Raw genomic sequence first — 16,168 nt, 5'->3', positions numbered from 1 at the left:
GTCTTCATCACCTCCGTGGGCCAGAGGGAGATGCAGGAAATCCTGCCGGTACGCGTAGTTTCCGTCTAGCTGATGGCAGGGTACAGAGCTTGCAATGCACCAACCGGCGCGTGAGGTGGGGGAGGGTCCCTGTTCGGGCGCCAAAATGTCGTAAATATTTAATTTACTATCATAATTTCTATGCAGGTAAGTACTTAATCAATAATAACTCAATCGGAAAGAAGGAGGCAGAGTCCGTGGTGTTAGAGTTTTTAGGGGTTTTATTCCTTAAAAAGGAATGGTCATGACTTGGCTATCATGTTCCCGCAACCACACAGGGTTCAGGAAGGGATAGAAGAGTGCGCACCACACTTTATTGACAGTACATAGCTTATATACTTAATTCATTGTCATGAAAAACGTATGGTAGGCGTAACAGCTGAGAGAAAACAAGATAACAGCATCCACGTGTTAGCAATACGTAATCAGAAGGCGTGAACTAGGCGTGAATTAGAGGTGTGTGCTAGAAACGTCACCAGGTAGGTGTCACAGAAGGGGTGGCACTAACAGAAATGTTGTAATGTCAGCAGAAAATCGGAAGCTTGGATGCGCGCGCAGCTGCATGACGTGTGATTGACGTGAAACTGGAGGGTGCAGGAAACTTGACATTTACACTGACGGAAAGAGACAGAAGTCTGGCATGTCAGATCAACTTGTACTTCTATCATATCTGATATCTGATGTTTGGGAACCATACTATCTGGAGGGAAAGGTCTCTGGGGCAGAAGCTATTCTATACTGACTGTGAGTGCGTGTATAAGCGCCTGAGTGTCTGCATGAGAAGCGTGGGGGCATGGGCCTTCCATGGGAGCATGGTAACAGAGGCTATGGATTACTTGCACGGAGACAGGTTGGCCCTTTGCTCTGCAGATGAGGGGGATGTTTACTGAAGCTAGTAGGCAGGAATGTATTATCGAGGAGCGGAACAGATAACTCGAAGGTTATAGTCAGTCTTGGCAGGCAGCAGGCTGAGCTGAGCACGGTGGGCCGCGCTAGAAGTAAGTCAGAGTTCACGGGTACAGAGGCAGCCTGGGCTGAGGTTTTCAGAGTCAGAAGCCAGAAAAATGGCTCGATGGCAGAAATTCAGGGCCTACTTTGCCAGAGCTGAAAAACGTGTAAGGTACACTACAAAAAGACGTTGGCATAGCATACTTAGGAACGGGCTATTCAACCCATTCAGGGTGGGTCTGAAAGAGCACATCTTAACGTTGGACGCAAATGTATTTGCGTCTTCGTAGCTGGCACAGGAGGGAAGTTACATGCACTTTAAGCTGGTACATGGAGTCGGTGGGGTACACGCTAGGGAACACAATCTTGACCATAAAATTTATATTTCCTCAAGGGGGTGGCGAACTCAAGAGATGCGACATTAAAGGATCTTTCTCAAGATCTTTCTTTTCTTCCTGTTCTTTACGCGGCAAAACTGGGTAGCATCTATCTACCGCTAACTTCTTCACCCTAAGCATCTGTTCGCTTTCTTGCTCTTCCTCATTATCCCTAAACGCAACAGCAGCTTGTACCATTGACATACCTCGTTCTCGTTTATTTTTCTTTGCTAATTTCATTTCTCTCTGTTTGGCTTCTTTGCGCCATATGCGAAAAGAGTCAAACATTGCCGGCCGGGCTTTCTTCTTAAAAAGTTTAACCTCCAGATTATCCAAAATCTCAGCGTCAAAACTACCATATTGGGGCCATTTTAAAACACCATCTTTCCTGGTGTATCGGATCCATACTTCATTATATGCAATGGGGCCTACGCCATGTTTCACATAAAGTTCATAGGTTGGAGTTCCAATCGGAGGAACCGGACATGAGTCCTCCAATCGGGAATCCCTATTACAACCAAGACAAAACAGATTTCCAAGTCTGCTAAGACCAGGCATCATCTAGTCTAGCTTCAAACTTCAAAGGATTATCGAATACGATAGTCTTGTGAATACACGAGTCCCTCGGCTTTGGTACTTGCAAGTTCCAAATCAAAGCGATCCCAAGGGGATACCCAAAAACTAAGAACCAAACTAAGGACTGGGAGACGCTCCACTCATACTTAACTGAGGTATCGATGACTTCACCAGAAGACTCGTCTAACGTTTCGCTCTACCAATCATCAAGGGTCCAAAACAGGGCGATAGTCAGGGCAGCAGTCCTTCGTAGCCGTCGGGAAGCGGGGAACCTCGCAGCAAAGACTTTCGGACCACGTCGACATACAGGGGTCGATGAAGTGGCGGCCTTCCTCCAGAATTTTCACACGAAGCTCCTCACAAACCTCTGGCTTGGACCAGTACAGCTGATATCGCCCCACTGTGGGCGCCAACTGAAGTACTGGGTTTTTAAGAACCCAGCGGTGCCAGGGAACACACCCAAGGACTTCGAGTTCTTCCTGTTTCAGACTACAGAAACACAGAGTCTTCTTGGTGAAGTCAAAGATTGTATTTATTGGCTGCAGCCAGTAACAGGTATCCTAGAAGTACAACACGGTGTATATTCTCAGGAGACTGCTCAATCTTACAAAGCCAGCCTTCTCTTTTTATACAAAAAATTATGCTTTAGGCAAACATTCCTTATTTTACGGTTAACCATTCACATATTTTCACTACAAAGAAAAAGCAGAGTCATGATGACAAGCCCATATTTTAGTTTGTCCAGCCCACAATCAATTACCCGGCAAGGCCCAGTATTTTCATCAGATATCGACGGACCCCCAATAAAAACGGGCACCTCCTCCTCGTAAAGCAAGTCATAAAGAAGGAAACAGGGACAGGTGTGTGTAAGATTAGGCATGGTTTGTGTGCGATGAAAGGTTTATGATATGTTGTGCCTTGATACTAATCTCATTCGGCCACTGGGAAAGGAACTGGCCGAAAAGGTTTTGGCTTCAGGCAGTGGAGTCAGCTTGCCCAGGTCACAGAGGAGTCAGCAAAGATGTACGTGTCCTTCAGACTCGATTTTGGCCTTAGTCATTTGGCCTATGTGAGGGCAATCACAAAATGGCTGCCGTTCACAAAATGGAACCCGAGGGTTCAGGACGGAAACTCTGATTTCAGGGTGATTTAATCACCCGAATATGACGAAAATGCTTGTGCATAGTATTCTAATCATTCTCGGTCTGCTGATACCAAAATCGCCATGATACGACGATGTTTATAACACGGGTCCGGAATTTTCAGTACCACATAACCCTATGTGCATGTATTCCACATAGCTCTTGTCTACGATACAAATGATCTGTGCTCATTACTTTTGTACTTAAAACAAATATCCTGTAGACATCGCTCGTAGTATCGGGTCCATATTCATGTCCTGTTCTAGCCCATGCACCCACAGAAGCAACTTGAGGACCTTTCACAACAGAGAGTCTGGAAACCCATTCTATACTGCTCCCCCATATAATCTTTCCAGCTCAACATCTGTCCTTTATTTCCCTTCGGAGGGCTGTCGGAGAGGGCTCTGCTCATTTGTTCATCATCTCCTCTCAGTTTGTCAGACCCTCTGTGCTGTCTTTTTCTTCCTTATCTTCCTTAATTCGGGTTTCTTCGGCCAGGGTCCATTCCAGCATGGATTGTTCCCATGCAGTTGTTGTGGGGCTCTTAGGGTACCCTTTGTTCATCACTATGCTGCATTTCGCCAGCAGTAGCCCCAGTGCCGAAAATCTATGTTGTGCCTTTTTGGTATTTGAGTATAATGCCTAGCAGGCAGTGTCTGATTGCTCCTACATAGGAATGCTTGTCATCCGTCGAAGTTTTGTCACAACTTCCCCCTAATATTCTGATATTGTGCTCCAGAAATGTAGCTTCTCTGTCTCAGGTAAGGCTGGGATATAACTTCTGTAACCTGGAGGGAGTCAAGTATGTACCGTACATATACTTGAAATGCGCCCATTTGAATGCAGCGTTGCTAGTAATGCGTTATCCTTTCACACAGCTCCCCCCACTTTGTGTCCATCAAGATTTCTTGTAAATCATTATCCCGTAACCATCTCACTTCTGACAGGAGTTGTCTTCTATCATTGTTTGGAGCTTTATGTATGCCTGAGATCAGCTTGTACCCCTCCAGCGTCCAGCTAGGTCTCAATCGTTCTGGAGTCTGCAGAAGTGGTGTGGAAGCCTGTCAAGGTCTCCCAGGCAATTCTTGTCAGTTTAACCAACTGGAGACCCCAAACCTCTCCTATGCCCCTCCACGAGATGTAAATTAATCCTTGGAATACACATCCTAGCGTTTGACATTCACTATTCCTCCACCTAGCCATTGCTGGAGCTTAGTTATCAAAATGATTTGAACCCCCTTATCTGTGGTGATCTGCAAAATGAAGGCCATCCCAGGGCCATTCCTTCTACTGTTCCCCACGCCAGAGTTACCTGACGCATAAGGGCTGCCCCTGGGTAGGTTTCAGTCCTCTTTGAAGCAGATCGCCAGTGTCTGCTCACCCACAGATCCCATAAGCTGAATTCTCTTATGGCTCACTGCCTTGCTGTGCGTTGACGCTGTGCAGATATGCAGCATAGCCCCAGCACTGGGAGGCAGAGTCCTCCCTGCTCTCTGTCCAGCTTTAGGTCATCTCAATGCTTATTTTCCCGGCCCCCACCAGTGATGCCAGGAGGCCCTCAAGTTATTTAAAAGTTGGTTTGGAATTGAGCTCATGGAGTTTTGGGGTGTATGTGCACAGTTGGGGAGAACCACTATTTTTGCAATTGCTGCTCTCCCTATTTTCGAAAGTGAGACTGTGTTCTAGATTGACCGGAGGTTCTTGGACTCTTTACCACCCTCCCTGTAGTATGGACATGTTGTAACTCTGCTGAGTGTGTCCTCTGGATCACCATATATAGAAACTCGCCCCTTTCCTTTGTAAATGCCTCACTGTGAGCTCAATCAGAGCGTTCGCTGCCAGATTTGCCAGGGGTTACGTGACCATTTTGTTAATCTGTAGGCCATCGGCACCTGCAAAGTTGTGTAGTTATTGTGAAGGCAGGAGGTCCCATGTGGTTCTGTAGCATCATAATCTGTTCTTAATTTGAGCCGATGGTTGCTGATGAGGGCACTTAGTTTTGAAGACCAGCTCTTATTCTTCTTCAGCAAACATTTACTGACAGGGAGGGAGAGTAAAATAAACAAAACAGAAAGGTGAGGGAGATAAAGGCGGTAAAAACATCATAAATGGAGAAACTAGGAACCTGCAAGAGTGAGACAAAGGGGCCGGCCGTGGCTGGAGGTTGATTAAAGAGGCACAAGTGGGAATGAAAACTACACAGCCTTGGTGTTTGGTGCCTTAACATTCAGTTGCAGTGGCTGCGGCCTTCTGAGCAGAGCTTTGGTCATTGGCACTCATTCTTTTGCAAAATAAGCACTGATCGGTGTACTTTGACACTGTATGTCTCGTTTCATCCGCCCATAGTCCCCTTGTTTGGATTGTTCTTCTCATTTAATTGCCAATCTGTTTGCTAGGGGTTTGGACAGTGTTTTAGTATTCACATTCAGCATAGACAATGGCCTATGCGATCCTGGCACAGCTGTGTCTTCATTCGGCTTGAGCACAGCGACTATAATACTCTTATATTCTCCAGCAGTCTCCTACTGGCTTGGTTTGGACATAGACTTCCAGAAGTCTTATCAAGGAGTGGATGTGAAAACACATGGTAAAATTACGGTATGGCTGCGATTTGCTCGTCTTTCTCTGAAGTCTTACTCTAATTTTGCGTTGTTTTCCCCAGCGAGTCTCGAGGAACTCTGTCACTACGTAAGACCTTCAAATGGAACCCCCTCGAGAACAGAAAGACCATCCCACACTCCCTCGTCACCAACAAACTCGACTACGGCAACTCACTCTACGCCTGAATAAACAAAAACCTCACCGCAAGCTACAGAACGAACGCAGCCGCAAGACTGGTCCTCAACCTGCCAAGACACTGCCATATCTCCCAGCACCTGCACACACTCCACTATCTTCCCCATCAAGGCTAAAATCACCTTCAAGATTCTCACCCACACACACAAGGCCCTCCACGGCACCGGACCAGCATACCTGAACAGCTGACTCAAATTCCACGCACCCCAAAGGACCCTACGATCAGCCTAGCTCTCCTATGCCGAGGTCCCCCGCACCAGAAACCCCAGATCAGGAGGCCACACCTTCTCCTTCCTTGCGGCCGAGCCTGGATGCCCTACTGCTCCACCTCAGACAGACAACATCACTCCCCATCTTCACGAGAAACCTCAAGACCTGGCTCTTCGACAGACCCCCTCCTTGATGGACGGGAACCTGCACCCCCCCCAGCGCCATGAGACCCTTGAATAGTCGCGCTTAACAAACACCTGATTGATTGATGTCTCACAAGTTGGTACGGCTGCTTATATAGATTTGCTAAATACTGGAAGAGGGTATCACTGATACTTACCTGTGTTCAGTTTCATCTGGTTCATTTAGTACGGGTGTTAAGCCAGCTGGATTTTCTCCCTGATTTATTTCCCTCTTTATGCAGTTGTTGAATACATTCTGCAAGAGTGACTTACCTATTACATCTCGGCTCTTCTCTCCTTCAATTTGGCCTTTAATAGTTCTACTGTACAATTTGGTTATGTAGCTTTCTGCTTCGGTAGCAGGGTTAGTCTCCCCTAATGTTGGATCAGATTGTGCTGCAGGTGTCCGTTTGTATCATACATGTTTCTCATAAATTTCTCTCGTACCGCAACCTTCAAGGCCTCACATTCATTTGCTCTGGTGTCTGTTGTGCCCCTGTTTTGTGTTAGGTACGTTTCTAAGGCTACCTGTATATCTGAAAAGAAGATGGAATCCACCTGGGCTTCTGGGTGTAATTGCCTAGAACGCTATTGGCCTCCATTATATTTTTGTCATAAGGGGCCTGGTGAGGAATTGGGTTAGATATTGCAGTCTGTATTATTGTGCTAAAGTCTTGTGAAACACAAATGTGGTCCAGCCTGCTGTGTGTATTACGCATCACTAAGTGGCCTGAGTATTATCTCTTAGTTGGGTGCAGCGCTCTCCAGATGTCAATGTAGCCTGCCTTATCCATGGCTGTTGATAGAGCTATGGCAAGGGCCAAGTCTAGGTACGTCCAGTGATAAACTGTCACCTGGATTTGGGGCCTATGAATTTAAGAGGCACATTTCAGGACCGCCCAGGAGACCATGAGCCACTAGATATCTGACCTCTGTGTCAGCCTGTGAGGACCTATACAGGAAGGGAACCACCCTTGCGAGCCAAATCGACACCCCCTTGCATCGGCAGAATATGTTAAGGGAAACAGTTGTCCTCTCCATTTTCTCCAGATTTTAATTGCTTCCATGTCATCCAGGTGTGTCTTTGAGGAAGGCAATTCCTATAGCATGTTCTTGTAGTGTGTACTCTGTAATTCTTTACAAAGCTTTTAAGGCCCTGTACATTCCATGTGTCCATTTTTACTGTTCTGATCATATTCCCCTCCATCTAATTGGTGTTGTGTGGGTCTATAGCAGTCTTACAGATTTCTGCCATGAGTCTTGTGCTCAGTTTGCGTGAGTCCCGACTAGTCTCCAAGTGTGCCGACCAGATGTGTGCTGCAGACTATCTGGGTATAGGAAGAGAGCCTACCCATGATGACCTATGCATGAAATAACCAATAATTTCCCCGCCAGCAGCCATGAGCTGCTATGAAAACCAAACAGCTGGTGGCTTCCAATTATGCCCGCAGCAACAAGGCCTTCAAGCTTTTTAAAAGCCCCATATTTGTTGACCCACACTTAAAGTGCACTTATCATGTCAGGAGTGCACTCTGACTCAAAAGGGTGTAGAACCAGGGGAGGCACCTCTTGGGGATCAGGGACACACTCTTGCAGAGGCTCACTTTGAAGTGGAAGAATCTTTTCCCGTTTCCCCCCCACAGACGTGTCTGGAATTTCTTACCTCTCTGCCCTGGTTCCAGTCTGTCTGGGGGCACAATAGCCTAGTGTGAAATCCATTATGTTTGGGAGCTGGGCCAGTGCCTTTGAAGTGTGAGTGTGATAGCTGACAGCTCTGCCCCACCTATTAAGCCAGGATGGCTTTCCCCCCAGCACCAAGACCTCCCATTGTGATACAGGCTGGGGATAAATACTCAAAGGCTGACCGCCAGCCACACCTGGTCATTAGACCCAGGCGCAGGTTGCAGATACCAAATGGTTAGGACAAGAAAATGCCAGGTTTCTAAATGTAAAAAGAACAATTGATGGACAGAATGCAGAACAACGGTATACATTCACCCCAGTGCATAAATCTGGGCCTAAATCCATTGTTCTTTTGCTCCTCATGCCATTACAGTATGAGCTCAGCCATATGCAAATCAGTCTTGACTCTGCGCCCAATGGGAACAGTCCAGCCTGAATTGCCAGGCCAGGTCCTTCCTGGACTGGAAAGAAGCATCCTAGGACCGGTTTTGGGGTTTCACCCCTCATCAGCCAAGATAGCTTGACTCCAGTGGCATGGAGAGCACAGAACCCACGTCTGGGCATACACGTCCCTCTCGGGGAGACAAATGCAAAAAGTACAATTGATGGACAGAATGCAGAACACTGTCATACATCCACCCCAGTACATAGATCTGGGCCTAAATAATTTTTGTTTTGCTCCCTAAGCCATTCCAGTTTGAACCCAGCCATATGCAAAAATGTGAATCATATGCAACTCAGTCTTGACTCTGCACGCAATGGGAACAGTCCAGCCCGAACTGCCAGGCCAGGTCCTTCCTGGACTGGAAACTAGCATCCTAAGTCCAGTTTCGGGGTTTCACCCCTCATCAGCCAGCAAAGTGGCATTTTCAGATTTGCAACTTAAAATCTAAGTTTACCTTTAAAGAGGGTTTAAAATTACAATTCCTCAGACATAAAACTTGATATTCCTGCCTGCTCTCACAGAAAATGTGTCACTTAAAATGTAATAAGATAACCCAAAGTTATCCTATGGGAGAGGTTGGCCTTGTAGTCATTTTTTCACTACCAGGACTTGTAAAACCTAAAAGTACATGTCCAACTTTTTAAATACACTGCACCCTGCCCTATTAGCTGTTTAGGAACTGCCCTAGGGTTGACGTATGTGTATTAAAAAGGAAGGGTTAGGACTGGCAAAAGGTTTATTTTGCTGGTCCGAAAGGGCAGTATAAAACTACACACACAAGCTTTAATAATAGCAGGCTTGAGACACATTTAGAATGGCTGCTTAAGTGGGTAGCACAATGAGGGCTGCAGGGACACTAATATGCCAGTTGGATGTAAGCCAATTTCACTGTGTTTAAAGGAGAGAGAACAAGGTCTTTAGCACTGGTTGGCAGTGGTAAAGTGTGCAGAGTCCTAAAAGTCAATAGAAACAGGTTCAGAACACAGTAGAGTTGAAGGCAAGAAGTTGATGGGTGACCCTGTGGCGAGGGCAAGTCCAACACTTACTTGCCTCTGCGGTGTCTTCCATCTTTTCCAGACATTGTCGCCGGCCCGGTTCTGCTGCCCGTTCAAGCAATTCCAGTATAACTTCAGAAGTCATGAAGTCTGATTTCCCATTGTATATGATCTTCGGTTTAGCAGGGAAAAAAGCATATATTCAAGTACGTGGCTTTGAGTTTAACTTTTATTCCGACAAAAGATTCACAGAGCTTTTGGATCAGGCCTACTCGTGATGCTGGCTTGAGAAGATGTCAGCGAGTCGGTGGTGAAAAGTTGAGGCTGCTGAAGCCTGTATTTCTCATAGGTGTTCAAACCCAAATATTAGGCCTGCCAAAGCTGATCCACCCCTGGTACCGCTGTGGGTGGCGCTCCTTCCCGATCATAGTGGGGGGTTGGCCCATATCGCAGAAGATTCCCCCCCTTTACCTCTGTTGCCCACCACTAGCCAACTTTCTTCGGCTCAAGCAGTTCGTTCAGGGCTGCCCCTCTAAGACAATCTGCCGCTTTCCTCCACCTATCGTCTATCTCAGTGTCTCCAGGTCTGTTCTCCCCAGTGGTCGAAGTGGACGGGATCGGCAGGGCACGGCATACCCCTACTTTTTCAATTTAAATGAATCAGTTCCTCATCTATTTTATTTTAAGAATGCGTTCTGGAATGGCCGAAATAGCCACGGCCTATAGATAAGGCTTGGCCGTTCCTGGCCGTTCGTGGACGTGCAGGTCGGTCAGAGAAGGAAAAGAACTCTGTCTTTTCCCTTTTCCCCAGCGGAAACAAGGATGATGGCCACTGCTCCTGCTCTGCCGCTGGCAGCTGCCCCCCTCTCTCTTTCTTCTTCCCTCTCTTTCTGTCTGTCTCACTCCTCCCCACTTGTTGAAAACCATGACTTCAAGAAATGGCTCTTTCCTCTCCTTTCCTTCATTTGTTCTCCTGTGAAATGTCTTTTTCTAAAAAAATTCTATTCCAAAGTGCAGCTTCGGGACGGAGAGAAAAAAAGGTTAAATATTCGAAAAATAACTAAATAAAGCAAGTCAGTGGGGTCACAAAGTGACCAGACTGCTTTTGTTCACACCCAAACCCATTAGCGCCACTTTACAGAGTTTGACAGTGAAGAGCTACTTTTGTTTTCTCGTCTCTGACTGCAATACCTGGTTGATGCCTGGAGTGGAAAACACTTATTGGGATCCTTATCAGCTGTTTTCCTTTTTTTAGTTTATGAAATGTGTACCTCCGCTCTGTGATGAGGGCGTTGGTCTTATTAAACAATACTGCTTACTTTTTGTAACGATATAAGCAATGGACATCGAAATGGGTCCCTTGCGGGTCCTGTAGTCATGTCTTCAACTTTTCAGACAAAAAACACGCATTGATTTCTGAATAATGAGTGTGAAAGGGTTAAGGTAACCATGTTGTTCCTGCTTACATTTCACAAGTTTTACTTAATCTTGTATTCCCGATGTGTGTTTGCTTTTTCCAGGATGTTGTTAATTTTATTTTTAGGCAGCATATTACTCTTGTCTAGTGCATAATTTTAATTGAGCCCCATCCATGTGTTTATAGCGGGGCACAATTGGGTTGTTTATCTCAGTGGGGCAGTAAGGTGTTCAGTGGGAGACAGAATGTGGCATGATGACCAGAGCTGCAGAATTTGGAACTGGGGAACCAGGTTCAGCCTTCACGACTAGTCCAACAGACCACTCTTCTGAGGGAGCACATTCCCATGCTCGACCTTAGAAGTCCCGCTAGACCTTAGAAGCTCTGGTCTCTTAGCACCAGCAGGTGGACCCTCGCGGTGACAAGTGTGGGCTAACCTTGAAGGCCAGTCCACCACAATCCATACTGAAGGTCACCTCCAGTTTTATGGGCAGGCCTAAGAAGCAGCACACCCTAGAGTGACAGTGACTCTGTCATTGAGGTCACAGGACCTATGAGACCAGCTCGCCTCACCCATTGCTACCTCCATTGGCCTTATTTCGGCAGTAGTAGTGCGACTCACCAGGGATCGGCAATGTTGGATTTGCACGCACACCAAACTAAGTTTGCAAACTTTATGGTTTCTCTGCTTCAGGCCCAGGCACTTTTAACATTTGCTGCCTGCTTTGGGGCCACTGGAATTATGAAGTAATGGAGGACCAAATTATGTCACAGTGTTGACTAAATAATGCAGCAAAAAAAAAGGTTACGGTGTAATGTGGTACATTTTCTGATACTTTATTATTTTTACATTTTTACCCATATTAACAGTCTCTGCACAGATTCTGCCTCCTTAGTACCAGTGTAAATTACAAATGCAGCAGTGAGAAAGGTGACCAGTCAACTTTTGCAAACGGCCCCCCACTTCGCAGCAACATAAGTCAAATTTTTTAGTAACTTTTGATCCGTTTGAGCTACAAACAATTTTTTTGTTAAAATAGTCAGCAAATGATGTATTCTGTGGCAAATATGGCAGAGACATAATTATGTGGGAAACAATTGCAACCTAGGATATTTTTCCATTCATGTTTGAACTGCTCTTGTGGAAAATGGATGAAGTGCTGATGACAAACTGCATGGCTCGGAAACAAATGGCTTGTGATTCCACTTTTAAGTGTTTTTGGGACATTCTGTGATTGGCAACATATACCACATTGGTAATGCATTTTAATGTCAATAAATTATATTAAATCTTAAATAAACATGTGTATCAATTGGTTGAATTAAATAACATAACAAGCTGTAACTGGTCAGTGAAATGCGAAACAAATACTCCTCCCTCCCCCCCCTTTACCCCACCGAGTCCTGGCCCGTTCAAGTGTCTATAAGTTGGTTGTAGGATTGCCCTCAGTAGAGGAGTACTCGTAAAGGTCGTTTTATCTGATTATGCCCTCCTGTTATCACTACTGTCATTATTTTAAAGTGAGCATTTGTGTCATCATTTGGCCTGTATAATGTACTTTCTTTGAACTGTGAAGTTGCACCCCAATGTTATTTTGATTGACTTTATTGTTCTTTGTTTTGTTGGCCAGATCCTCCAGCGGCTGAGCTGCATGGCATCAAAAGGCAAAATGTATGTGGTGGCAAACCTGGGCACCAAGCGGCCGTGCCAGCATCTCGATCCTCATTGCCCACCAGATGGACGATACCAGTTCAATTCAGATGTTGTGTTTAGCGCTAATGGTACCCTGGTGGCCATATACCATAAGCAGAACCTGTACTTCGAGGCCGGCTTTGACCCTCCTCCTGAGGTGGAGCACATTGTTTTCGACACCCCTTTCGCCAGTAGGTTTGGCCTCTTCACCTGCTTTGATATCATGTTTCTGGAGCCGGCTGTGAGCCTTGTGAAGCAGCATCATGTGATGCATGTGTTGTACCCAACAGCCTGGATGAACCAGCTCCCTCTTCTGTCCGCTCCTCAGATCCAGCGAGGCTTCGCGAGCAGCTTCAATGTCAACGTCCTGGCAGCGAACATTCATGAGACCAGCCTGGGCATGACGGGCAGTGGCATCTACACACCTTCAAAGTCAACCTACTTCTACAACATGAAGAGTGCAGAAGGGAGGCTGATAGTTGCCCAGGTCCCTGTGGATCCATCTACAGAAAGTCCCATGCAGGGGGAGCTGAAGCCCAAAGCAAGCCAGACACAAAACCCTGTGTTTGACCTGCCTTTAGACAACTCTGTGTGTGAAGTGGAGGAGCAAAGTGTACACTGTGGAGGGAGGCCAGTGGCCCCCCATAAACCAGCACCTGCCTTTTATTCTGAGATGATGTATGACAACTTCACTCTTGTTCCAATAACTGGTGCTGAAGGGGAGCTCCAAGTCTGTGCCAACTCACTATGTTGTCACCTCAGTTACAGGAAAGCAGCTTTGTCTGGAGAGCTGTATGCACTGGGGGTGTTTGATGGCCTCCACACCGTCCATGGCACATACTACCTCCAGGTCTGCGCCCTGGTGAAATGTGGAGAAACCTGTGGGGAAGAGATCACAGAGGCCAGCGGTGTGCTCGATTTCCAGATGTGGGGAAATTTCAGCACCACCTATGTCTTTCCTCTGCTGCTTTTGTCTGACATGGCTTTAGACATTGCCGATCAGTGGGGGTGTGCGGGCAACAACTGTTACATGCATAAAGACAAGACTAGCTCTGGTCTGGTGACGGCAGCATTGTATGGGCGATGGTACAAGAAGGACTGAGTTTTGCATTGATGTTTGCACTATTTCCACCAGTGGTCATTCTGCGTTTGAAGTAAATTTTCAAACAACAATGGCTGAGAAGACCAAGCATCTTACTTGGAACTACCAAGGAACTTACTTCCCAGGTAGGTTCACTAAACGGTGAGGAGAGAGTAGTTAACACCAGAAGAGTGATCCTAAATTATGTTGCTGAATCTCTTGACATTCACAATATCTCGGCTGATTACTTTTAGGTAACACTAAGTTGTGCACTTCAACAGCAGCTTTGTTTTAAGATCCTCACCACATAATCCTCAATTACTCACCACATTCTCACCTTGGGGCTTAGCGTTTACTTCCTTTTGATGCATTTCATCCCCATACTTCTTCCAACAAGTCTTGCGTGTTCTCGCTGGGATCCCGAGTCGATTCTCACCCACCCTGCCAATGCGGGCACTTTGTAGATTCAGACATTGTCCGTGTATGCGGCTGAAGCTGTATCTCGTTGGAAGACACCCTATAAGGAGAGCAACAGAAAGCCACACAGCTAATCCTATTGTGCTTAGAATTCCCTAACCTTTATTGCAACACCGACCAACAACGCCTTCCCTTATCCTGTATCTGGGCCAGATGACAAAAACTCTCTAAACTACTGTTGGACCTCTATGCAGCTTCCTAACGGCAGACCTTCTGAGAGAGTTTCTTAGTTCAGGAGAAGACGTTCATCAACCAAGTGCAATGCAGCTAAAGAACTCAGTAATATCTTTTTTCAAACACAAACTCTATTTCAAATGAGAATAGAACGTTTCTGAAGTGTAGCTTCATATTTACAGACCACCATCAAAGGCAAGTTTTTTACTGTCTGACCAGTGCTTAATTTGTAAAATTTGAAGTGCAGGTGCTCAAATCTTTGTCGGAAGCCACACCTACTTTTCTTTGGCTCAAGCCACTATCTCCACTGGCTCCACCCACTTCCTCTATTAGCTCCCCCACATCCTCAACTGGCACAGCGAAAAGTCAGATGAATTTCAGCAAGGGAGCCTGCCTTCCTCATAGTAAGGTTTTGATAGGGCGTGGCGTGGTGGCAATTGTAAAAAAATCTCAGCGTGCTGCGCTGCCTGCTGCACAGCGCCTACGACATCCGGCGGGCATACTCATACTGGCATTTAACAGGGAGGCAGGCGGCCTCAACCACCGAAGCACACAGGGACCCGGGACGGAGACCGTCACCCAACCGAGAACAACACTCTGCGCCGGCTCAGTCAGTCCGACCCAGATAGCCACTAAGAAGGTTAACTGTTAAGCAGTTGTAAACTGTTTAGGAGGGGTCATTGGGGAGGATTAGGCTACTACTAAGTTCAAAGGCAGGGCCAGGGCCTTTAACTTTAACACCGGCCGGCCCGACCCTGCTCCTTTCATGATAATAATGTGTAGGGGCGTCGGCGGCCACTACTTGGCCAAGCCAGGCCAGGCAGAGTGCAGCGAGTAGAGCATGCATAATTGAATGCAAATCTTCATCTTGTGAAGATACTTCAAGGGCCAGGGCCAGGGCCAGCCGGGCCTTCTTTAACAACGTGACCCGAGCCGGCGGCGGCCTGCTGAGGCAGGGCAGGAGCTCTCAGCATGAGCATGCATTATTCGAATCTTGTGAGGTAGGATCACACCGTGATACGGTACTTCAAGGGGCAGGGGCAGCCGCAGGCCTTTCCTTCTTTAACAACTGTCACCTCTTCAATCTTAACCTATGATGTGATACATATAATGATGACTATCGCATTAAATAAATGTGTACTATGGCTGGGCCAGGGCCAGGAACAGTGCGCCTGCCCGAGGCCACGCAGTGGCCATAGAGAGGGCGGGCTCCTAGTCTCGGAGGGCTGTCCCACCCCCAGTAGGATGTCCAGCTTGTTCCTCCTCCCTGGTTGGAGGAGGCGGCTGGCGGTGTTTCACGTCTGGGGCGGCAGGGAGGGGCCTCCAGGGGTACTTAAGCTCCTGGACCCTGTTGGAGGGCCTCTTTGCCGCTCCGGACGCCATCGCGGGCTCTTCGGGACACTCGTTTCGGGACTTTTACGGTGAGCGAGGCCTTGTGCCTAATCCCCCCCCCTTCTCCGTCTACTCCCTCCCTCGGAGTCGTGAGCCTGGCGAGGCGGCCCGCTAGCGTCGGGCTGCTGTGGGGGGGGGACGTTCCGGTTCCCCTTGGGGTCCCCCCTTTTCCTCCATTAGGGGGGGTCTGGATGGGGTACAGCCTGTAGCTCCGTCGGGCCCCGGCGCTGCGTCAGAACATCATTGCTGGCGCCGTGTCCCTGAGCCTCGTGGCTGCTGTAAGGGTTTGCCGGGCCCGAGTCCTTTGTGGCCTCCAGCCCTGCCCCCCCCCCCTCGCCCCCCCTCCCCGGCCTCCCCAAACGGCCGGTATGGAAAAGTTTGTAGGGCTGGTGGGTGAGGTGCTTAGCTGATCCATCGGCGGCGCATCGGCGGCGCTTCCTCCCCCGAGCAATTAATGAAGGTGGGTCCTGTGCCGCGTACGCTATTCGCCTTGGGTCTGGTTCCCTTGCTCCTGGGAGCCGCGAGTGTAGCCACCCTCCCC

The 16,168-nt window shown here is 47.5% G+C and overlaps 1 protein-coding gene across 1 annotated transcript in view; it reads left to right on the top strand.

The window, feature by feature from the left end:
* The window catches only part of BTD (biotinidase), a 256,008-nt gene extending 241,650 nt beyond the window's left edge, over positions 1-14,358 (top strand). The window contains exon 4 of the mRNA XM_086942195.1: positions 12,442-14,358. Coding sequence (XP_086798321.1) covers positions 12,442-13,605 — 1,164 coding nt within the window. The 3' untranslated portion in view covers positions 13,606-14,358. The remainder of the gene's footprint in view (positions 1-12,441) is intronic.
* Positions 14,359-16,168: the final 1,810 nt, after the last annotated feature.

The sequence above is a fragment of the Lissotriton vulgaris genome, chromosome 10 (genome assembly GCF_964263255.1).
Source record: "Lissotriton vulgaris chromosome 10, aLisVul1.2, whole genome shotgun sequence".
Lineage (NCBI taxonomy): Eukaryota > Metazoa > Chordata > Amphibia > Caudata > Salamandridae > Lissotriton > Lissotriton vulgaris.
The sequence above is the reverse complement of the archived record's forward strand: the minus strand, read 5'-3'. Positions and strand labels throughout refer to the sequence as shown.